This window comes from Macaca fascicularis, chromosome 4, assembly GCF_037993035.2.
Source record: "Macaca fascicularis isolate 582-1 chromosome 4, T2T-MFA8v1.1".
Lineage (NCBI taxonomy): Eukaryota > Metazoa > Chordata > Mammalia > Primates > Cercopithecidae > Macaca > Macaca fascicularis.
The window spans coordinates 42,816,744-42,841,797 of record NC_088378.1 but is presented as its reverse complement, the minus strand read 5'-3'; the positions used below and the strand labels follow the sequence as shown (position 1 = coordinate 42,841,797).

Here is a 25,054-nt window from a genome sequence, read left to right as displayed (position 1 = left end):
TAAAACATTGCTCCTTGGCAGAGGTATGTACCTACATTCGCGTACTTCTGCAATTCACACATACAAATTGTGCAATGATTCCTTTATTTGATTATCAAAAATTTACTTCCTTAAATATGCCTCCAAAAAGGTTATCTGGTTCTAAAGATTGCACAAAAAAAACGGGAGTAGAAGAAAAGTGTGATTGGTGAAAAAGCAGAAATGAAAGACAATTCCAGTTGAGTTAAATGTTCCACATTTAGGGCATGTAAAGATACATGCCAGTATATAATTTTTATTAAGTACACACTAAGCAATGAATAATGAAAATAATGGCATGTTTTGAGGAAACTTGGGCTATTGATAGTACAGGTGGTGACAGAAAATACCATACTTGTGCTGGTATTTTGAAATGGTAGATGTGCTCACTGATTTATAAGTTTAAAGCTATAAAATTAAAGCACGCTGTAACAAACAAGATGCAACTGTTGCTATAAAACTTCCAAGTCCTTAACCCTTCTTCCTCCCACTGAAATAATTGTTTTTAGAGCATGATTTTTGAGGTTTCTGTGGAGCACAAATGTCAGTTCCTGCAGAACAGACTGTAGCGGGCTTGCATACAATTGCATGGGTTGCAGTGAACTTTAATTCTGATGATGTCAGGATATTCTGTTCTGATACATATGCAAAGTTTATTAATAAGCACAGCATCGGTATTTTTAAATCGGTAAATATTTTAAAGTACCACTGTTTTATTTGTCCTGTTCGTCAAATCTTAGCATATTAACTCTGAGAGCTATCCTTATAACCACGACCTGTATTCACAGTAGATTTTTTGTATTTCTCCTTTATTCCCCCAACCCAGCCCCCACCCTACTGCCTACATTTTTGGACCCCATAGGAGGAAAGGGGGCAAGAACTGTCAGAAGGAAGAAGGCCTATGAAAATCAGCGTTTTCCAAAGTGCTCAAGAACTTTACTTCGATCCCAAATCAGTTCTCTGGAGGAGGTAAGAGTTTATTTGCGATGGACCCATGCAAACCCTACCCTACGCGCGGATTTTGTTCCTCCCCAGAGCCTCCTGAGAGTCTTGGTTAATTCCAAAGCTGCTAAGGGACTCCAGGGTCCCGGAGGGAGGGCCCTGCGCCCCTCAGCGCTGCTTAGGGTCTTCCTGGGCGGCTGCACTGGGAAACTAAGCCGGCCCAGGCGATGTGCCCCGGGCGGCCCCAAGAAAAAGAGGAGCGGCTCAGAAGCCACGGGCTTTACCTCTGGGAAGTGGCCATGAGGCCCGGCACGGTGGCGGCTGTGTCCTCTTGAAACCGTGCAGTGAAAATGGAGTGCGCCCTCTCCGGCCCGCAGCTCTGGAGAGGGGTGGGGCAGGGACAGGGTCATCTCCATAGGGACCCAACAACACTGAGCCGCCACCCCGCCCCAGCGGCCGACCTGGACCTCCCCAGCTGCAGTGTGCAGAGCCGCCCGCCCTTCTCTCCGCAGTCGCAGCGCAAGGCCAGCTAGGTTCGGGTCCCGGCTCCTTTCCCCGTCCCCAGGGAGCTTGCCGTGGGAAAAAGCTTTCGTGGGGTCCCGTGGGTCGCGGCACGTCTCGGAAGCCCTACGAGGTGTCCAGCAGAGGTGCTAGACCCAAGGCCGTGGGACCCCAAGAAGAGACTCGGACACTGAAGCCAATGTTTGCTTGATCTCAAACAAAGCCAGCGATGTTAATTAAGGCTGTGTGATGAGGAAAGTGGAGTTTCTTTTTTTTTGTTATGTTCATCTTCAGCAGATTCTCAGAAAATGTTAATATTTACTGCAGAATTACTAAGTTCAGCATTATACAGGAGGTACAAAAACAAAATCGCAAAAACAAAACCAAAAAACCCTTCCTCATTAGTTTCTGGTCAAAATGTCTTTTAAGTATTTATTGTGAAGCCTGTTTTTTTTTTCTTTTGTATGTAATAGTTATGGCCATGAAAAGATGCTCACAATACATTACGTATAAAAAGCAGCTTAGAAAACCACCAGAATGGTACGATCTATTTTTTTTTGCAACATGTTTAAGAAATCTGGGAGTATGTACACAAATAGGTTAAATGGTTTGCTCTGGTAGTTTTAAAAATCATCTGTAATTCGATTTTTTCTACAATGAATAAGCAACATCTATGTAATAAAAAAAATTTCATTCTAGTTAAGTTTCTTATGAGAGATGGGATCTTGCTATGCTGCCTAGGCTGGAGTGCACTATAGCCTAGGCAGCATAGCAACATCATTGTGCACTATATTTTTATTTTTATTTCAAATATATTTTTCTTTTTCATCTGTATGCCAGTAAAATCATCATCATGCACTATAGCCTAGAACTCCCAGGCTCAAGCAATCCTCCTGCCTCAGCCGCCAGAATAGCTGAAAGTACTGGTGCCTGTCCCCAAACCAGGCCCTAAATTTTATTCTAATACAGGCACCGCATTTTTTCCTGTTGCCTTGGATATGTGTTTAAGGAGTGTGAAAGGATACAAATTAGATAAGCTAATATTTCACTACCTGGGACCCATCTGGGGCCCTGTGACACAAAGGGCAAATGAACCAAGTGAATAAACAAGGTCAATCCACTGCTCTGTCACAACCCACAGGAACCAGCTTTTTGCTTTACTCTATCTCAGGACCAATCCAAGAAAAATTGCACATGACAAAGTATCCTTTCGCCCTGTCAGACCGTAGAGGACTACTTTTTCCCCATTAAATCCCTATTCTCACAACCCAAATGAAGTTTCCTCCGTGACGCTGTAATTTTTAAAAGGGGTATTAAAAAGACCAATTAAATAAACTGATCAAAATACTCTGAATTCAGAAAGCCAAAAATTATTAAAATCAAAATTTGAAAAATATTAAGTCTGTCTCCTCCCCTCCCCCAATTAGGTGCTTATTTCTGTGGCCTGGAAACAAGGAGACAGAAGCATGAGCATCTTCTGCAACACAAAGGTAACCGAGCTATAAATAAGCAAAATGTGTTCTATCCATACCATGGAGTATGATTCAGCCAAAAAAAGAAGTGAACTACATGCAATCACATGGATGAAGCTTAAATCCTTGAAAGCATCATGCTAAGTAAATGAAACCAGTCACAAAAGGCCACGTATTGTATGATTCCATTTATATAAAATGTTTAGAATAGAAAATCCAGAGAGCTGGAAAGGAGGTTAGTGGCTGCCAAAGGCTGAGGGGCTTGGGGGACAAGGAGTGACTGTTAATGGGATTCTTTTTAGGGTGATGAAAATGTTCTAGAATTAGATAGATCACAGTGATAGGTATATAACTCTATGAATCTACTAACAATCACTGAATTGTACACTTTAAAGGGGTATATTTTATGACATGAATTATTGTTTCAATAAAGCTGTTTTTAAAAGGTGATGAAATGAATGTTTACTGAGCATTGCTGGTGTCAGCTATTGTGATAGACATCTCTCTCTCTCTTTTTTTTTGAGACAGAGTGTTGCTCTGTTGCCCAGACTAGAGTGCAGTAGCACAATTTCGACTCACTGCAACCTCTGCCTCCTGGGTTCAAGCAAGTCTTGTGTCTCAGGCTCCCTGGTAGCTGGGATTACAGGAGCCCACCACCACGTCCAGCTAATTTGTGTATAGGTGTTTTTAGTAGAGGTAGGGTTTCACCATGTTGGCCAGGCTGGGTCTTGAACCCCTGACCTCAAGTGATCCACCTGCCACAGCCTCCCAAAGTGTTGGTATTACAGGCGTGAGCCACCGTGCCCGGCCTGTGCTAAGCATCCTATACACCTTTTTCACTTACTCCCCATATAACCACTACCAACTTGGTTACTGACCTCATTTTCTAGATTACAAAAAAAAAAAAAAAACCCAACCTGAGTAAACGTGCATGAACACAAAGCTAAGCGGGGGCATAACGGGGATTCAAATTAAGGTCTAAGTAACTTTAAAGCTCACATTCTTTCATCACACCAGTATTTAAATGTACACAAGGTACAGAATTTGCAAGGAAGTTCTAGAACCTCAAATTTTATAAACAGTTTACTTGTAAGGACTGAACCCTTGTATCGCCCAGATTGAAGACTACATGGGTTTCTTCAAAACAGACAACAGAGATTAATTTAAAACAACTACTTTATTAAAAAATAGCAAATCTCACAAATACTTATTTAATTTCTTATCACTGGCCATTGGAAAACACACCAACGTGTATACGGATTGTCTAAAGTAAACTGAAGCTGGGCTGCCACAAGACGCCTGTGCATCATCAGCTTGCGATCAACACTGGAATAAGTTTGGTGAGCTTGGGAAAGAGAAATCCCTCAACCCCGTCAAGAACATTAGCACAATGCATTTCAAGTATAATCCCATAAGGCAACAATATGAAGCATAGCAGCACAATCTCTGCATCACATTTCCTGATTAAGCCTTCAACAAGGCCTAGGCCTCCAGTTATGGCGAATTACGGCGAGTCACATTTACTAAAAGCAGAATGTGAAAACGATCATTGCACTTGCACTTTAATTACTTTAATTCCTTGTTGTGGAAGATGATTCTGCTACTGGATTTGGCTGGAAAAGTAAAGACTGCTGCTTCTCTTCAAACCACAGAGAGCAAACTGCATTCATTTTAGCTAGCAGAAGTATTTGGAACATCTTGTGCATCTGCCAAATGGAGTTTTTGTCTGAATTCATCAGTTAAGAAGATTTTCATTCTATAAGGGGTACTTCTTTTACATTTCTGAAAATTACATTCAGGAGCAAAGAGAAAGAGGTGTTTAAAAAAGAGATATGCTCAAAGGAAAAGCTCTTGTGTTGCTACTGAGACACTCAGATGGGGTAAGACAACTTTTAAACGTAGTAAATTATAGACAGAATTTGAAGACTTTTTTTTTTTTTTTTTTAATTTTAGAGATAAGGACTCACTTTGTTGCTCTGGCCGGAATGCAGTAGTACGATCATACTTCACTGCAGCCTCAAACTCCTGGGCTCAAGCAACCTTCCCACCTCAGCCTCCCAAAGGCACATGCCAACACACCTGGCTAATTATTCTTTGTTAGAGATGGGGGAGGAGTCTTGCTATGTTGCCCAGGCTGGTCTTGAACTCCTGGCCTGAAGCAACCTTCCTGCCTCGACCTCCCAAAGTGCTGGGATTACAGGTGTGAGCCACACCTGGCCCAGAATTATTTTTAATGTGTCAATAATCATTTTCATAGTAAGGAGCTGATTAGAGACAAATATGACAAGACACTAGATTAAAAAAACCTTTTGAGAAGACACCACTTTATCATCTTTGGGAAAACAATTCTGTTTAAAAGTCCAAAAATAAAATCATTACAGCTCTAAAATCTTTTCTATAATTCTCTTAATTGTTCCTCAAGAAGACTGGAAATAGGACAGGAATCTTGCATGGATTACTCATCCTTTCTTACGATCACTGTCTTTCATTTTTCTCACTGACCTGTATTTATCCACCTGTTACTTATTTTTCAAGACCCAGTTCAATGATATGAATACTCTGAAGGCAACTAAATGCTTGCAGTACATGTATGGCAGAGGTTACAAAAATGTACAGACATAAGCATTGCCATCAAAGACATTCTCGTCCAGTTGGAAGGCTGAGATTTAACACATGTAAAAATCAACAGATAATAATATAGGGCAGAATGCTAGGTTAAGGTACAAATGAAATCCTTTATGGAAGTGGTCAGCTTGAATGTAATGTGATAAGGAGAACAAGAAGGTGAGAGCAAATTTAGGTAGGAGGTACAACCTGAACAAAGGCATTATGATGAGAATGAACATGATGTGTTTCTTGGGCATCCAGAAAACCAGCCTGAGGGGAATGAAAAAGAACGAAAAATACAACAGCATGTACAGGTTGTGACCAAATTATTAAGAACCTTTAAAATAGCTGACATGGTTTAAATAAATTAGTAAAAAATAGAAATGGCAGGAAGAAAGTGATGTTTCAAGAATATTAATTTTGTAGCAATGCCTAAAGTTTAGAGCAACACTGTCCAATAGAAATACTGGAATCACACTTGGAATCCCAGCACTTTGGGAGGCTGAGGTGGGAAGACTACTTGAGCCCAGGAGTTTGAAACCAATCTGGGCAACATAGCAAGAACCCATCTCTTAAAAAACAAACAAACAAACAAACAAACAAAACCAAAAAAACAGCTGGGCATAACATACACCTGTAGTCCCAGCTACTCAGGAGGCTGAGGTGGGAGATCAACTGAGCCCAGGGAGTCGAGGCTGCAGTGAGCCATATCATGTCACTGCACTCCAGCCTGGTGACAGAGCAAGGCCCTGTCTCAAAAATATATATATAATATTTTAAGAACTATTTCAACATGTAATCATTATAAAAATTGAGATATTTTATGTTCTTTTAAGGCTATTAAGTCTTTGAAATGGCTTAGTGGCTACTATATTGAACAGTGCAACTCTAGACCTGGAACAGAAAATTGAAAAAGTATGGACTCAGACGATGAGGTCCTGGATTATCATGTAGAGAGTGAAGGAAGAATAAAAGCAGAACTGATGATACTGATGATGCCTGACAACTGTAATAAAGAGATGGCAAACAGACTTCATATCCAGATCCAGGCTCAGTGGCAGAGAATGCCATGTCTGATTAGCAATGTCTGCCATGGTCCTCGAAGGCATTTTAAAATATTCTTGGAGACTGAATTAACAGAGGCATTCATGACAGAGAGGGAAATTATGAGGGGAAAGTTTAAGTACTGAGAGAACACCTATTACAGGTGAGGAAACTATGGTTGCCAGATTTTGTTCAAGGTCACATGGCTGCCTACCAAGCATTCCAAAGCCTACACTGTTGTATTATATAGGGTATTATGCTGCCACGTTTGTGGTGGCTAAATTCCACCACAGGTTGAGTCACAGAAAGTGGTAAAACAAAACAAAACAAAAAATTCTAAATGTTTAACAAAAACTCACAAAAAAGGGCTGGGCGTGGTGGCTCACGCCTGTAATCCCAACACTTTGGGAGGCCGAGGCGGGCAGATCACCTGAGTCGGGAGTTCAAGACCAGCCTGGCCAACATGGTGAAACCCCATCTGTACTAAAAATACAAAAATTAGCTGGGCATGGTGGCAGGCACCTGTAATCCCAGCTACTCAAAAGGTTGAGGCAGGAGAATTGCTTGAACCTGGGAGGTGGAGGTTGCAGTGAGCAGAGATTATGCTACTGTTTCAGCCTGGGCAACTGGGCAAGACCCGTCTCAAAACAGACAAATGAAAAAACCACACAAAAGGATAGGAAATACTTAAGTGTCATGGCAGAGAAAGAATATAAAGCATTGAAGGAATATAGTAAAAAGAACTTCTTGCAGGAAAAGCCCCTTGATTAACTCAAATCTTACCCCCTTCTTTAACTCTTTCTTGACAATAATCTTCCATTAATCTCTCCCCACAGTTTATGTAGCACCTTATTTTCTTCATCTGCAAAATGGAGGGCATAACACTACCTACTTCCAAGTAGGGCCAAATAAGATAATGCACATACCCTTTATACAGTACTGGGAAAATAGTAAGTATTCATGAAGATTAGCTATTCATTGCCATTACAGGACTTCTATATACTTCCCGATTTCTTTTGCCCAGGCTGGAGTGCAGTGGCACAATCCCTACTCACTGCAACCTCCGCCTCCCAGGTTCAAGCAATTCTTCTGCTTCAGCCTCCCAAGTAGCTGGGATTACAGGCGCCCTCCACCACACCTGGCTAATTTTTGTATTTTTAGCAGAGACAGGGGTTCAAGATGTTGGCCAGGCTGGTCTTGAACTCCTGACCTCAAGTGATCCACCGACCTCAGCTTCCCACAGTGCTGGGATTACAGGCATGAGCCACTGTGCCTGACCCCAATTTCTTAATTGTTGTTACTGCACAATTCAGCAGTTAATAACGGTTACAGACATGAGCCACCATGCCTGGCCCCAATTTCTTAATTGTTGTTACTGCACAATTCAGCAGTTAATAACAGTATGAATATAATCTTATAGCAATAATAGTAATTTTTATACATATATTTTGGAAATTTTCACATATGCATCATCACATGTAGCAATTACCCTGTATTACAGAGAACACTCTGAGATGCTAAACAATTTGCCCAAGGTTACATGATCAAAATGTAGAACCAAACTTCAAAAATTAAATCTCTACAACCAGTATCCTTTCTATGTCAATAACTGGTTCAAAGGGAATGTCTTACCTCTCAAATTATTTTATAGGCAGGATCATTTCTCATTGTTCTTTTGTACCTTACCATTGTGCCTGTTATGTTCAAAAGTACATTTTGAAAAGTTCTTAAAATAATTGCTCTCAATTTAGATGTCAAAACCTGAATATTCTACATGTGTCTTGGTGATCTCCTTTAAGTTAATCCTATAAAACACTAAGTACATTTAATTATGAAATGTCATTTCACAAGCTATGTAAGCATCCCTTGAAGCCTGCATTTTAATAATGTCTAGTTTTCAATTTAATGCACCTAAAATATCCTATGTGATGATATTAAATTAAGTATAGTATATATGTCTGAACATCTCACTGCTGGTTAGCCTCAGAATCTAAGCTTCAAAATAATTTACATAGCAACTAACCTAATCCTTAGTTCTCATGATAAAAAACAACAATTTGTCTTAAAAATTCAACAACAGTACAAAGCAAAGTAGAACAAACCAGAAGCAAAATTTCAGTGTAAAAAACAACAAGAAAATTCCATTTGGAACCCAAAGCGGGTAGGGAATGGTGCCTCAGAACTGTAATCCCAGCACTTTGGGAGGTTCAAGTGGGAAGATTGCTTGAGCCTGGGAGGTTGAGACTGGTGAGCCGTGATCATGGCACTGCACTCCAGCCTGGGCCACTGAGTGAGACCCTGTCTCTGAAAAAGAAACAAAAAAGAGAAAGAAAAGAAAAGAAGACCAAAGAGGAAGAGTGATGGCCCTAGGGGATAATACTATGTGTCTTTTCACCATATCTAAATAACACATCTTTCAAAAACTTGATTGAGACTATTCATCAGAAATTGTAAGTTGTAAACTTTTCACTGTTGATAGTAGGCAAAGGATACATGGAAGAATTCAATTCTTCTAACTGCAAAACAAATTAAAAAAATTATTTTTAATTTTTAGAAGATCAATATAAATAATTGTTAACTATTTGTTTTTAAATAAATTATTTTTCATTTAAGCTTTCTTGTGCTGGTCACGGTGACTCATGCTTATAATCCTGGCACTTTGGGAGGCCAAGACGGGAGAATTGCTTGAGCCCAGGAGCTCCAGACTAGCCTGGGCAACACGGTAAGACCTCATCTCTACAAACAATAAAAAAATTAGATAGGTGTGGTGATGCACACCTGAGGTCCAGCTACTTAGGAGGCTGAGGTGGGAGGATTGTTTGGGCCCAGGAGTTTAAGGCTGCAGCGAGCTCTGTTAGTGCCACTGCACTCCAGCCTGGGTGACAGAATGAGATACTGTGTGGGAAAAAAAAAAAAAAGTTTTCTGTAAATGAAAAGGCAAAGTACTAAAGAAAAAAACTTTCAAAAAATTTTCAGGCTAAAAAATTCCTTTTTGCAAAAATAATTATAAAGTAGCATTAACATGTTTATGAAACAAGAATATGAGGAGAGAGGCCAGGCATGCTCTTGCCTGTAATCCCAGCACTTTGGAAGGCTGAGGGGAGAGGACTGCTTGAGCCTAGGAATTTAAGACCAGCCTGAGCAACATAACAAGACCCTGTCTCTACAGAAAAATAAAAAGAATATGAGCACAGAATGAAACCAGATTATAAAAACTGGAGTTTTATAAGTATTCCTAAAACCAGGCATCATAATCATCATCTCTAATAACAGTTTTTAAAAGAAAAAAATTGCCATTTTAATGATCAAAATATTTAAAACCATCATAGATTACAAAAAGATTTCATGTCACTCAATTTTCTATATGAGGTAGAATTCATCACCCCTTGTCTTAGTCTGTTTGGGTTGCTATAACAAACACCATAAACTGGTGGCTTATAAACAATAGAAATTTACCTCTCATAGTTCTACAGGTAGGAAAGTTCAAAATTAAGAAGTCAGCAGATCTGCTGTCTCGGGAGGGCATGGACCACTTCCTGGCTCATGCAATAGGAGGGCTTTCTCCCCGTGTCCTCACTTGGTAGAAGAGGCAGCAGGTTTCTCTTGGGCCTCTTTTATAAGGACATTAATCACATTCTTGCCCGAATCACCTACCAAAGGCCCCAACTCCTCCTACCATCACTTTCTAAGTTAAGATTTCGACATATGCTTTCTGGGGAGGACATAAACATTCAGACCACAGCATTTTTATCTTACAGAAGGAAAAATCTGAATTATGAAAACATTAACTAAATGGCTCAATGTTGTTCAGTTATAACCCAAATGTAAACACTGAACTAAACGAAGGCTTTCTGGTTTCAAATTCAGTGTTCTTTTCACTATACCACTGTTATTCTGCTAAATGTATAGCAAATTATACTTATTATCTGTTAAGAGGAAAAAAATGTAAAACATGAACTGGTAAGGCTGGGCACCGTGGCTCACACTTGTAATCCCAGCACTTGGGGAGGCCAGAGTGAGCAGATCACTTGAGTCCAGGAGTTCAAGACCAGCCTGTACAACATGGTGAAACCCCACCTCTCCTAAAAACACAAAAATTAGCCAGGCGTGGTGGTGCGTGCCTATAGTCCCAGCTACTTGGGGGTGCTGAGGCAGGAGGATGCCTCAAGTTCAGGAAGTTGAGGCTGCAGTGAGCTGAGATGGCGTCACTGCACTCCAGCCTGGGTGACAAAGTGAGACACTGTCTCAAAAAACAAACAAACCATGAACTGCAAATGGAAATACTTGCAAGACTGAATATGACAGACATGAAATAAAAAGATTATAGACTCGAAATAGTGAAAGTATTGGCATACAAGTTCCCTCACATTTACTTATTCAAAAGAGAGAAAAACAGTAGAAATTGACCCTTTTTGTCAACGGTTAATAGGGAATCTAAAACTAACGTGTTAAATTCAATTTTTATTTATTTTTGTTCCAAAAAGGATTTAAAGAAGCAAATTTAATTAACATTTCTCAGTGTAATAATCATACCTCGTGTTATGTGCTAAACTGTGTACCCTCCAAAATTCATGTTTCAGTCCTCACCCCCAGTATCTCAGAATGTGAGTAGATTTGAAGACAGGGGTTTTAAAGAGGTAATTAAGTCACAATGAGGTTATTAGGGTAGGCACTCATCCAATGTGACTGGCAGGAAGAGCAAAGTTGGGCACTTGGCATAGAGGAAGAAGCCATGTGAACATGACGGCTACTACAAACTGAGAGGCCTCAGAAAAAATGCAACCCTGCCACCCTGGGCTCCAACTTTAGCCTCCGGAATTGTGAGAAAATAAATGTCTGTTGTTAAAGCCACCCAGTCTGTGGTACTTTGTTTTGGCAGCCCTAGCAAAGTAATACATATGGCAATGTACTAAATTAGCAGAAATACCAAATGTAGCTCTGTATTTAAAAACAAGTAACCACCACCTGAGTAAATAACACAAAATTTATTAATCACATCAGGAAAGGTCTTTTTGACTACTATCTTCTGTATCTTAAGATTTTATTATTTCTGTACAGAAGCAAATATTTTGCTTTCAGATTTGCCAGCATCTGTATTCTGAGAATACATGCTTAGATGTAAATATGATAACTTCCTTGGAATATATTTCTTGAAAAAAAAAAGAGGAAAGTTTTTACAACATGGATGAAACTTGAACATTAAGTAAAATAATCCACTTAGGCCACATACTGTATAATTCCAGTGATATGAAATGTCCACAATAGGCAAATCCATAAAGGCAGAAAGTAGAGTAGGGGTTGCTAGGGGATGAGAAGAGGAGAGAATTGACAGGTACAGGGTTTCTTTTTGGGATGGTGAACATGTCCTGCAATTCAACAGCGATCTGCACAACACTGTGAATATGCTAAAAACCGCGTGATTGTATAAATTAAAATAGTTCAAAAGGTAAATTTTTTTGCAATAAAATTTTATTTTAAAGAACAAAGAAAAAGAATTACACTTACATCTGAGAGAAGCCTATCCAGATTGGAGTCACTGGCTGTTTTTCTCTTATCCTCAGGAAGTTCCTCTAACTCCCCATAGAGCTCCAAATTCAAGCGAGCTAATTTCTCCTGCATTCCCCGAACATGTTCCATCTGTTCAATGGAACATTCATTTCCTTGGGAACATTCCAGAACATTAATAATGATTAGGACAGTTCAAACGAACAGCATTGAGTAAAAACACTTAAACTCTAGGTGCTCTAAAAGAAACAGGTTTTCTTTCTTCTGTAAATTAGATAATTATTAATATTTTCTGTGTTTAATAACAAATCAAATTTCTGACCAGGAAAACAATGACCAACCTAAGAAATGACCTTGGGTACTAAAGAAAATCATATAGGAAATATTTCAGGCCAGGCGTGAAATATTACAGGCTCACGCCTGTAATCCCAGTACTGTGGGAGGCTGAAGCAGGTGGATCATGAGGTCAGGAGATCGACACCATCCTGGCCAACATGGTGAAACCTAGTCTCTACTAAAAACACAAAAGTTAGCTGGGCATGGTGGCGCATGCCTGTAGTCCCAGCTATTCGGGAGGCTGAGACAGGAGAATCGCTTGAACCCAGGAGGCAGAGGTTGCAGTGAGCTGAGATCACGCCCCTGCACTCCACCCTGGCAATAGAGCGAGACTCGGTCTCAAAGAAGAAAGAAAGAAAGAAAGAAAGAAAAGCATATAGGAAACATTTCTTTTTAAAAAGCAAAATCAGGCTGGGTATGGTGGCTCATGCCTATAATCCCCACACTTTGGGAGGTTGAGGCAGTAGGACTGCTTGAGCCCAGGAGTTCAAGACCAGCCTGGCAACATGGCAAGACCCTACCCCTACAAAAATATTTTTAGAAAAACACATTAGGTAGGCATGGTGGTACATGCCTCTGGTCCCAGCTACTCAGGAGACTGAGGCAGGAGGATTACTTGAGCCCAGCAGGTGAAGGTTGCAGTGAGCTATGTTCAAGCCACTGTACTCAAGCCTAGGTAACAGAGTGAGACCCTGTCTCAAAAAAAAAAAAAAAAAGAGAAAAGAAAATCATCCCTTAAGTAGAGAAAATATGTTTTCTTCAACAGTAACATAATATGTAGAAGCAAAACAGAACCATCTAATCATGTCATTTGACAACTACCATTTTAACTGAGTGACCCAACATTTTATAATAATTTGAGTGAAATTAAGAGTTCTAGGCCCAAGTGGCTCATGCCTGTAATCCTAGCACTTTGGGAGGCCAAGGCTAATGGATCCCTTGAACCCAGGAGTTCGACATCACCCTGGGCAACATGGTGAAACCTCGTCTCTACTAAAAATACAAAAAATCAGCCAATTAGCCAGGCGTGGTGGCATGTGCCTGTAATCCCAGCTACTTGGGAGGCTGAGGTGGGAGGATCACATAAGCCTGGGGAGGTTGAGGCTGCAGTGAACCATGATCACACCACTACACTCCAGCCTGAGTAACAGAGCGACACCCTGTCTCAAAAAAAAAGGAAAAAAAAAATAGAGTTCTGGCTGGGCACGGTGGCTCACACCTGTAATCTTAATACACTTTGAGAGGCCAAGGTGTGAGAACTGCTTGAGTCCAGGAGTTGAAGACGAGTCTATGAAACATGGCAAAACCTCATCTCTATAAAAAATACAAAAATTAGCTGGGTGTGGTGCTGTATGCCTGTAGCACCAGCTACTTGGGAGGCTGAGGTGGGAGGATGGCTTGAGCCCAAGGAGGCTGAGGCTGCAGTGAGCTGTGATCGTACCACTGCACTCCAGCCTGGGTGACAGAGAGAGACTCTATCTCAAAAAAAAAAAAAAAAAAGTTCAATAACGACTTCAAATGTGAATCATTTTGCCAACCAATTATGTATTCTTCAAGAAATATTAATAAAAATATTTATGAAGCATGAAAAATGTTATGAAGCGTGAGCAACACTATGTAATATTTTTAATTGTATATACAGTTGTCAAGACAACTTAATTGCTAAAGGATAGGTCTTACATTATGTATTGACCAAGAGTCCTCTGAAGTGACATTATCTGCCCAGAGCAACTAATTTATACACATAACATATTATCTTTTCATTCAGTTTAAGTACAGACTCTGCAATCCCTTGACAGTATAATTTTTTCAAAAAAAACCTTTCTATTTTTCCTAAAGGTACTATACAGGTAAAATATACCTCAGCTAAAGTTGAAGTACAAATCCTGAATAAATATGAATTAATGTAAATTATACTAGTTTCCTCTAGCCAGCTTTATAACATCTTCATAAATGGACTATACTATATTATGTTAAGGACAACTTATGTTGAAGCTAGTTATGGCTCTCTCAAAATCGTCCTTTCTTCACAGTAAAATATGTCATATTTCCTCTATTTTAGTCACGATTTTCAACATTAGTAACCTGGAAGGTCAAGTGGAAGAAACAGAAATATCTCAAGACATGTGTTTGTGTGTATGTATGTTTGTGTATATGAATGTAAATGTACAGTAAAAATATAAAGAGGTAGAAATCATACGGGAAAAGATGAGAGTCGGAGGACGGATCAGGGTGACCCACCATGAGAACAATAGAAGCTTCAGAGGCTAAAAAGGAAGAGATGGAAGAAAAATAATAAACAATAGAAAATATGTTACGTGAGATGAAAGATGAGTCAGCAGATATGAAGGGCTCACTGATTCCCAGGCAGATTGATGAGAAAAGACACAGTCCTAAGCATATCCTGGAAAATGCCTAACCTTTAAAGATAAAAGAAAAACATCTTTTAATCATCGAGACAGAAAAATATAAATTACCTGCTAAGAAAGAATCTGACTGGCAATGGAATTCTCATCTGCAACACTTATTATGAAGAGTAATCAGTAGGATAACAGACAAAGACAAGAAAGGACTTCAATCCAAAAACACAGAGGCAACATAGAGTAGGGGAGGAAAGGTACTGGGAAAAAGCAAAGACATGGAAGTGGTCCAGAGATTACATCTCAAGGGTAGGAGGGAAGAATGGAAGAGAGGGGAAGTGAAAATACTCTGAAGATACCGCCTTACTGCGATGGGCTGAAGCAAGGAGGTAGGGGTACAATAAAGTATTTTGGTGAAATAAATAATGTGCTTTTAATGTCTTCTTTTCAAATATTAGCATAACCAAGACTGGAAACCCAGAAACTATGAAAAAAAAGATACAGACATGTTTGAGAATGCAAAAAGTAAAAATTTTCACAAAGTTAAATATACCATAAACAAAGTGCACAGACACAACAAATTTGGTAAACAAAAATAAATACATAATAGAGGTCAGAGGGTTAGTATCTAAAACATAAAGGGCTCTTTACAAGTGACAACAAAAGGATAAATAACCAAGTAGAAAACTGACGGAAGGTCCTGAAAAGGATCTATCAAACAATCTACCAAACACACATGGATCTTCAAACTCAATTGCAATAAAAGACATCTCACTTAACACCAAGAGACAGGCAAAAATTAAAAGACGAATAATACCTACTGCTTGGTGGGAATTCAAGGAAAAGCATTCTTTCATAAATTGTTTATGGAACCTAGAAGTGCAGTATTGTTTTTCTTTGCAAAGCAATCTGCATACTTCTATTAAAGTTAAAATTACATATATACTTTGACCCAGCAATCCCACTCATGAGAATCAATCCCAGAAGAATAGAAGCACCAGCCTAAAGATCTATGTAAAAAGATGTTCACTACGCCATTGTGTTTGGTGGCTCAAAATAAGAAATAAAGTAATGCCTCTCAATAGGGACACGGTTGAATAAACTAGAGTATATTCACAACTTGGAATATTATGTTGTCATTAAAAAAGAATGAACTAGAGCCATCCTAGGTGCATTAGAGAGATTTCCATCAGATATTCTTTAGTGCAGGAAAGCAAGATACAGAATATCTTATATAAGATACCATTTGTATTAAATAATGAAAATAAAAATATGAAAAGATATATACCTGGATTGTTAACAAATGGTTGGGATGAGGGGAAGTGGAAGTAGCAGAAGGGATAAGGGAGGGAATAGGGAAGTCAAGTAATAAAAACATGGGGAAGGGAAAGAATACTTTAAAAAATCAATACGTATGTGGACATTTATGCATTTGTATAAGATTATGCATCTTCTAAAAAACTGGGGGGAAGTTAAAAAAAGTTTTTAGGCCGGGCGCGGTGGCTCACGCCTGTAATCCCAGCACTTTGGGAGGCCGAGGCGGGCGGATCACAAGGTCAGGAGATCGAGACCACGGTGAAACCCCGTCTCTACTAAAAATACAAAAAATTAGCCGGGCGCGGTTGTGGGTGCCTGTAGTCCCAGCTACTCGGGAGGCTGAGGCAGGAGAATGGCGTGAACCCGGGAGGCGGAGCTTGCAGTGAGCCGAGATCGCGCCACTGCACTCCAGCCTGGGCGACAGAGCGAGACTCCATCTCAAAAAAAAAAAAAAGTTTTTAAAGATTATGCATATTATTGAAATTGCCTTTTAAAATATTGAGAAATAGGCCAGGTGTGGTGGTTCATGCCTGTAATCCCAGCACCTTGGGAGGCTGAGGCGGGCAGATCAGGAGGTCAGGAGATGGAGATCATCCTGGCTAACATGGTGAAACCCCATCTCTAGTAAAAATACAAAAAATTAGCCAGCCGTGGTGGGACACGGCTGTAGTCTCAGCTACTTGGGAGGCTGAGGCAGTAGAATAACTTGAACCTGAGAGGCGGAGGTTGCAGTGAGCTGAGATCGCGCCATGGCACTCTAACTTGGGCGATAGAGCCAGACTCTGTCTCAAAAAAAAAAATTGGGAAATAATCTTATCATTAGAAAAAGCTTACAAATAAGTTCCAAACTGCACATGAAAAATCTATCTTTTGGGAACTCTGTGACTATCAAAAAATACCTATTCAGAATTTTTAATGGAACAATCAGTTAACTATTCTTATATCCTCATGAAAAAAACAAGAAAACTGGATTCTTTTAATTCCTAACTTTAAATCAGGAATCCTGGGAAAGAAACAAGTTTAAGCTTAGGAGGGTAAGGGAAAATGATCTTGATACTTTCAAAATGAAGACACTAAGTCTAAAATATTTTAACTGACCAAGACTGTCCCTCTTATTTGTTAAACCTGCAAGATACTTATTCCATAATAGCAATCCTACTTTAACATTTCAACTAACCCCCCCTCTTTAAAAAAAAAAGAAAACTTTTTCCTAGAAGTTTTAGAAGGCAAATTATATTCTAAGACAAAATCTAGTATGATTGCCTTTATGCCTGTGGGTTGTTTTTTTCTTAAAAGAAACTGGCACTTTGAAAAGGAGAGTAAAATACACAAAGAAAATAGGATGCAAACATCTTAGAGAAAAAAATAGTAGAGAAACATCTACTGCTTACCAAATGCTTGAAGTTTTCCAGAGTGGAAATCATTCAAAAGACTGAGCAGCCCTCTCTCCATCTCCTGAACATCTGAGACATCAGTGAGGAAGGAGTGCTGAATCGGAGTTGACTGAGCGCCTTTTCCCTCTCCGCCCTGAGGTTTGGTCTTTTCTTTCATCACTCTGTGAAGACGATGCAATTAACTTTAATTCTATCTTTTTAGGCTATTCTAGATTAAGCTTCTGCTGAATTTTTTAGTGAAGTAAATGGAATTTCCCTTAAAAGCCAGAAATCAAATAGTCAATACTAAATAAAACCAGAAACTCCAAGCCAGAAACCAAAAGAAAAAACAGGTTGTGAAAAACCCCAAACAAATGTATAAAATATAACTACAAAGGCATATAAAAAGTTTGATTAAAGCATTTATATAATATGCTAATTATTTGGACTGCAGAAAAGAAAACTTGTCTCTATTATCCTATGTTTTACATTTCATTTCTCAGTAAAACATATTACACCTTTCCCTTCTAAACTTTATTTGTTCCTTGAACTCTCAGTAGTTCTACAAGTGGTTATGGGGTCCCTACTCTGTAGCCGACGTTATCCACAAACACCCAGTCTAAGGAGAAGGGAAGATATTTACATTCATAATCACCATGTAATGGAATACTAAAAACTTGTTATCATCCTTGACTCCTCCAACTTCCCAAGGCTCCTACATGCAGTCGTGAAGTCCTATCAATTATACCCACAAAATATCTAATCTCTCCAGTTCTCTCTCTCCCCTGCCGCCATCCCATCTCTTAACCAAAGCGCTTCCCAACCAGTCTCCCTATCTCTGTGTGTGATCCCTGATCTCCCTTCTCTCCCCACTGGGCAGCCAAGTCCATTTCTAAAAAGTAAAATCAGATCATATAATTTGCTTAATTAAAAATGCTTCAGTAGGCCAGGCACGGTGGCTCATGCCTGTAATCCCAACAGTTTGGGCAGCCCAGGCAGGAGGATGACCTGAGGTCAGGAGTTCAAGACCAACCTGGCCAAACATGGCGAAACCCTGTCTCTACTAAAAATATAAAAATTAGCCTGGTGTGATGGCGCACACCTGTAGTCCCAGCTACTCAGGAGGGTGAGGCAGGAGAATCCCTTGAACCCAGGATGTGGAGGTTGCAGTGAGCTGAGATTGTACCCCTGCACTTCAGCCTAGGTGACAGAGCGAGACTCCGCGTCCAAAAAAAAAAAAAAACTTTAGTAGCTTTGCATTGCCTGCTGAATATAATCTAATATCCCTAAGAAACCCTATCCTCCCTTGTCTATGCTCTAGACACTGAATCTCTTTAGTTTCCTAGAAATCCATTCTCTTATCTTCTTACGTGCTAATCCTCTGCCTACATTAGCATCCTTCCACTTACTGCCATCTTTGGCACACTACCTCCCACACATCTTCAAGTCTCAGTTTAAATGCTATTTCCTCAGGAGGGCCTTTTTGGAACCCCTAGACTAAATCAGTCCTTATTACACATGTCTGGCATATACCAGGCTCTCAAATGCTTGAGTGATGATGTTATGCACACTGTGATACAGGAAGAGAGAGAAGCAGTTCGTTCAGCCTGGGGCCAACCAGAGAAGGCTTCCTAAAAGTGATAAGTGAGCAAAGACTTAAAGAACAAGTAGCGGCTAAATAGGCAAAATGGGAGAAAGAGTAATTTATCTTTATAACCCAATGCACACAACAAATCCCGATATGGAAGTATATTCAGTACTCAATTTTTACATAATGTTGAATGAAGACACCTTCAACACGGCTGTCCTCACCACAATAATGATAAGATAAATAGGGTATACCAGGGAAGGTAGGGGAGGGGAGAAAAAAGAAACAGACTATCATATGAAAGAAGTTTAGAATAGACACATTGTGGACAGTAGGTCAATAACAGTTCTTCCCAAAGCAAGGGCTGCGTTTTATATATTATATACATTAGGTAATACCTTGTTACTCAAAGTGCTGCCCATGGCCCACAGAATCAATTTCACTTGTGACCTTCTTAGAAATGCTCATCTGAAGCCCCCCATCCCACACTGATGCAGAATCTGTATTCTAAAAAAATCCCTGAAAGATCCATATTCACATTTTAAATCTGAGATAAACTATTACAGAGCACAAGGTTTCAGCATGACAAACGTATTTTTTTCTCTCAAATTTAGAAGTTTTCTCCAAGTAAAGTTTCACATCATCAATTAATAACCCTCTCAGAAAACAAACACAAAAGATAAAACAAAAACCTGTTTATTCCTGCTTGAATGTTATTTCACACTCTCACTTTATGTTAACATAATTCAACAATAAAGAAAGCACACAGTGAAATAATACTATGTGCAAAGGCGCACTGTAAGTACTGTCAGGCACACAATGACGATCCAGATAGTCCCGGCTCTCAGAAGCCGACATCTACAAGAGTGTATGGAAATAAAACTACCAGTAAAAATGACAATGATACAAACAAACTGCTTTTAAAAATATAGCAAAAGGACTGATTACTTTTAAAATCTCTTGGTTTTCTTTTTCCACCAACTGTAAAGTTATTCAAAATCTGACCCTAATTAAACTCCTCCACGACAAAAACCCCATTCTGATAATTTATTTGAAGGAAATCCTCAAAACTCAAAACTCCTGTTTATCATTTGGTACTCATTGGAATACTTCTTTCAAATGTTCTCTTGTCTTTGGCTATGTCCCTTTTGTTTCCATAAAGAGAGATCTTCATCAAGGCAGTAATCTCATCTCTTATTACGTGTAAACCCAGTGGCTACAGAATGCAACAGGCATTTCCTTAGCTAACTTGCCAGGGTGAGACTGGATGTGAGTGTAAATTTATTTAATAATTAGAAAGAAGATTGACATTACACAACACTTTTTTTCTCTAAAGCTATAATCTTCCCTTCCAAATATCTAATACTATAAAATACTCACATACATGTAATAGTAACATATAACATAGTTAAACTTGTCACTTGTTTCCTTTAAATATCCTGAATGCAAATGATGTTCACCAAATATTAATAATGACTTTCTAGGTGGTAGAATTTTCGCATTTTGAATTTCTTCTTTGAATTCTTCCTGTGTTTGAATTTTTATAAAAAACACAAATTATTTATACAAAAACAATGACATCATTATTTTTTAGAAATAAAAACTGCAAGCTGGGTGTGGTGGCACACACCTGCAGTCACAGCCCCTCGAGACTAAAAAAGTGTTTTAAGAAGAAGTTGAGTCAGGACTTACTTCAATGGCATTTTACTGTGAACATGTAAAATAAAAGAATTCACCTTTTTAACTTTGGTCGCTGTGAAGTTGACTGTGATGCAGGATTTGAAAACCCTGTGCTTTTACTCACTGGAATGGCATTTTTTTTGGCATTGACAACCTGAGTACAGTGGGCACTAAAAGACTTAGGACTCCTCCTCTTCACTTTCCGCTCTTCCATTGTTTTAAGTTCCTTATTGCACCACGGCCAGCTTCTTAAGACCTAAATAAGGAAATAATACAATTATATATGTATGCTATAATATGCAAACATGAAAGAAATTCAAAGACCCATTTCACAGGTCAAAGGAGGATCAAGAATTCCAGAGGGCATAAGAGAAAGTTAGAAAATGGGTCTCTTAAGTTTAATCTACTCTACTATGTACCCATAAGCCCCTAGCAAAATTGTCTGGTAGACAGTTTTGTTGTTGTTGTTTTGTTTTTTTACCATTTTCTTTATTCCCTCATCCTACAAATATTTACTGATTCTCTTCCACAAGCCAGACACTATTGTGGGCACTGGGGAGACGGCACTGAACAAAACAAGATGTTTGCCCTCAAGAAGCCTACATTTTACAAGGGGAACAATATATAAACAATAAACAAATGATCCACATAATATTCCCAGCCTGATTCAAGCTTCAGGTGGCCTTTAGGTCTCTCTTCCAAAATGTATGCTCAAGAAGAACCAACTAGATTCAAACAGATGTATAATTGTCAGGGGGATTTTAATCAGCATTTAAAAAATCAAATAGAAGCCTTACTTCAAACTACTAAACAGAAATCAGTTTCTAGCTAGGGCTAATAATGATTCTAGCATGGTGATCAAGGCAAGTTCTAGAAAATCAAACTTGTTTGTTGCCTATTTTGAATATACTTTCTCTAACCATTTCCAAACAAACATGAATTTTATGATATATATTTGGTTTTACCCGTATCAAAAAAAGTTAACAATGTGAAGTTAAAGAGGGCCCTTCCATGGGGAATATGTGTAAGGCCTCCTAGTTATCCCTACACAATCCCCTTACTTTATGTATTAATCCGCTCTATTTTCTAACATCTATCTATTTAAAAATACCCTTCCGGCCGGGCGCGGTGGCTCCTGCCTGTAATCCCAACACTTTGGGAGGCCAAGGCGGGCGGATGACAAGGTCAAGAGATCGAGACCATCCTGGCTAACACGGTGAAACCCCGTCTCTACTAAAAACACAAAAAAATTAGCCCGGCGTGGTGGCGGAGGCCTGTAGTCCCAGCCACTCAGGAGGCTGAGGCAGCAGAATGGCGTGAACCCGGCGGGCGGAGCTTGCAGTGAGCCGAGATCACGCCACTGCGACAGAGCGAGACTCCGTCTCAAAACAAAACAATAAAAAACAAGAAAACCTTTCCATATTTTATTTGCGCATAGTGTTAAATTTTTCTTAACTTCATTATTTCATGTAACGTAAGATAAAGAATTTATATGGCTATCTACCTCATCAGGTTGAGAATTGCCTTCTAGAAACATTAGGCCGTTTTTTGCATGTTGTGTTTAAGCATGCCATGACCATTCGAAAAGATTCGAACCTATTGCTGTCGCTTAAAATAATTATTTGAGAAATTCAATGAAATTTTTTTTTCTTTTGCCTGGACTTAGTGCCACTGGCACTGGAATTTAAACCACTCAGCTTAAATTGGCTGACGCTAGACAATCACAACTGGAGCTACAATACTTCCAAAGAAGAGGCTTTCTGGGAAAGGCTCCAGTGCCCAGTCTCTAATCCCAGATACCATTGGGTATCAATCCACTTAAACCTTGGCTAACAATTTTTCTTTTAAGAATAATTTTGGTAACAATAGTAATTCTGGTGTTGTTTCAACATGCAACACAAATGAAAGTCTGAAAGATGACTGAATAGAGACGATGGGATATTAGTTCTCTGAAGAGGCAAGAATCTGTAAAAATTTATGATACGCATAAACACGCTGGCCTGAAATTTCACGATGCTAATACGCATTTGGTGGTACAAGAGAAAAAAAGATCTAGGAAGTAAAGCAATGCAAATAAACCAATGGTGGTCTAAACCACAATATTCTGGGAGCCAGCACTCGCGATTTCCTCGTTTTTGGAAAGTCACATCTGTCACAAGAGCACTGAAACCCTTCTTGTATATCAAACAGCAACGAATGTTTTAGAGAACGCATAAGTAAACTGCTCATAGTTATTCACACAGTGGTTTTAAGTGCCAAGTCTTGCCTCCAAGCAGTATCCCTGGAGGTCCCTCTTGACATCACCTCACTCCCCTTCCCCAATCTGCCGAAGCGATGACCCTTCACCGCCCAGTACCCAGCAGTGACCAGAGTGGTGGGAAAGGCCTAAAGGGGCAGGTTGCGGAGGTTCCTCTGCTTCCACTACATACCTGAAGAAGGGTATTGGGGCCCCCTTCCGCAACCCGCAAAGACCCGACAGCCTCAGAAGCCACCGCCGCAGCCACAAACACAGCCCCGGTCACATCCCGGGACCCGCGCCTCGGCGGCTGCCTTTGTTTACGGAAGTGACGTGGAGGCACGGCCTCCATGCCCCAAGCGGAAGCCCCGCCTTTTCCTGCTCCCCCAGTGTCACTCTTGTCTCCGCCCTCGGCATTTCATTGTTTCGCGTGTCCTGCCTTTAGCTGTAACTCCAGCGGGCGTGGAAAGGAAGACCCATGGTTGGGCGTGTCGTTTTAGGCTCTGTGACCCAGGAGCAAGACGCAATAAGCAGGTGCAGTGGAAGTAGAAACGGGCAATGCAGTACCTTTCCCGGAAGCTACTCAGCCCTTTGGTGAGTGTCAGATCCCTAAGAACTACAATTCCCAGAATGTTGTTCGAGCACGCCCGAAGGCGGAACCAGAGTGTCGCAGTGCAACTGTTCCTTGGTTGTTTCCGATTGGTTGCCCGGACTTCTCGCGGCTAAACTAACTTTGGCTGGAAGGCGATGTGAAGAGGGTGATTCTGTTCAGCGACCATGATGCTGAGCCTGTAAACGAGAGTCTGTTACCACTATTAATAGCTATTCTGTTCGGGCCCTACACATAACGTTATATCTAAACCTCTCTACAGTTTTATGGGTACGAGTTATAATCTCCGTTTTACAAATGGGGAATTTGAGGCTCAGAAAGGCTAATTGTTGCAGGTGTCTCTCTGTCGCCAACGACAGTTCTACTTCCACTATACTTAAAGCTTCTGGAGAACGACTTGCAGGCTGAGAGAAAGAGATCTATCTTAAATGAGGGAAGAAATGCACGTTTCATTGCCTGGTCTGGGTAGCCTTTCCGGTGTGGGAGTGGGAGGTGGGAAGGTTTTAGATTCACAGGTCCTTAGATTGAAGGGACTCTGGAGGAACACCACATACCACCCCCGCATTAGCTAATGGGGAAACCATATCTAGAGATTGTATCCATGCCAGAAAAGGCGGAGCAAAGACAACCCCAGTCTCCTGGCTTCTAGGATAGGATGTTCTTCCACCACCCGCCATTTAAAAAAAAAAAAAAATTCTGAAATGTTTTTAAAAGAAAAGCACAGAGTAAACACTTAACGCACCCACTATCCAGAACGAACAGATTTATGAATGAAAGAAACAGAGCATTACAGATAAAGCAGATGTCCCCTATTCTCAGTTCCACTCTACTGCCACCCTCAGGGAGGCAACCAGGATCATGAATTTGATATGTATCTTGCCAATCTAGGTTTCTATACTTAAACTATTACTATGTATTATAAACAATATGTAGAATGGTTTGGGGTATTTGAAGTTTTATATGAATGCTATTATATTTTGTGTATTGATCTGCAACTTGATTATTTCACCAAATTATGTGTTTTTGAGAGCTGTCCACATTGATAAATATAGCTAGACTTTATCAAATAGATTTGCCACAAATTATTTGGGAATTCCAATAGTGATGGATGTTTAGGTTGATTCCCATTTTTCACCGTTACAAACACTACTGTACAGTCTTCTCAATATCTTTTCCCAGTTTCTCCTTTTAATTAATCTCAAATTGTCTTATTTGTATGAACAGAGCTTGCAACTGGTGATTCACATGCTACTTTTTTTTTCTTTTTTTTTTTTTTTTGAGACGGAGTCTCGCTCTGTCACCCAAGCTGGAGTGCAGTGGCACGATCCTGGCTCACTGCAAGCTCCGCCTCCTGGGTTCACGCCATTCTCCTGCCTCAGCCTCCCGAGTAGCTGGAACTACAGGCGCCCGCCACCACGCCCGGCTCATTTTTTGTATTTTTAGTAGAGACGGGGGTTTCACCATG

The 25,054-nt window shown here is 39.9% G+C and overlaps 2 protein-coding genes and 2 long non-coding RNA genes across 12 annotated transcripts in view; 2 read left to right on the top strand and 2 right to left on the bottom strand.

The window, feature by feature from the left end:
* ECT2L (epithelial cell transforming 2 like) overlaps nt 1-1,317 on the bottom strand; it is a 111,705-nt gene extending 110,388 nt beyond the window's left edge. For all 8 annotated transcript variants that reach the window (XR_012433488.1, XM_005551975.5, XM_005551976.5 and 5 more), the window contains exon 1: nt 1,245-1,317. The gene's annotated coding sequence lies outside the window, so the exon portion shown is untranslated. The remainder of the gene's footprint in view (nt 1-1,244) is intronic.
* On the top strand, nt 760-3,380 carry LOC141410060 (uncharacterized). Its single transcript, XR_012433492.1, has 2 exons — nt 760-987; nt 2,889-3,380. It is a non-coding gene; the product is annotated as an uncharacterized lncRNA (long non-coding RNA).
* A 711-nt stretch (nt 3,381-4,091) lies between these two features.
* CCDC28A (coiled-coil domain containing 28A) lies at nt 4,092-23,590 on the bottom strand. The gene is made up of 6 exons (XM_005551973.5): nt 23,173-23,590; nt 20,800-20,999; nt 17,494-17,657; nt 12,090-12,244; nt 9,078-9,100; nt 4,092-4,659 (listed from the first exon to the last, which is right to left on the bottom strand). Exons 1-6 carry the CDS (start codon nt 23,329-23,331, stop codon nt 4,605-4,607), a joined length of 756 nt encoding a protein of 251 aa, XP_005552030.3. The 5' UTR covers nt 23,332-23,590; the 3' UTR covers nt 4,092-4,604.
* Nucleotides 23,368-25,054, top strand: part of LOC102121749 (uncharacterized) — a 49,670-nt gene continuing 47,983 nt past the window's right edge. For both annotated transcript variants that reach the window (XR_276184.5, XR_010586266.2), the window contains exon 1: nt 23,368-23,573. This is a non-coding gene — a long non-coding RNA (uncharacterized lncRNA). The remainder of the gene's footprint in view (nt 23,574-25,054) is intronic.

Coding starts and splice junctions, on each gene's coding strand:
- CCDC28A (XM_005551973.5), bottom strand. CDS start 23,331: ATGGAGGCCGTGCCTCCACGTCACTTCCGTAAACAAAGGCAGCCGCCG. Junction 17,658..20,799: donor CAGCGACCAAAGTTAAAAAG/GTGAATTCTTTT, acceptor TCGTCTTCACAG/AGTGATGAAAGAAAAGACCA. Junction 4,660..9,077: donor GAAGAATTGAATTCTTCCAT/GTATCCTTTGCC, acceptor TGATGAATTCAG/ACAAAAACTCCATTTGGCAG.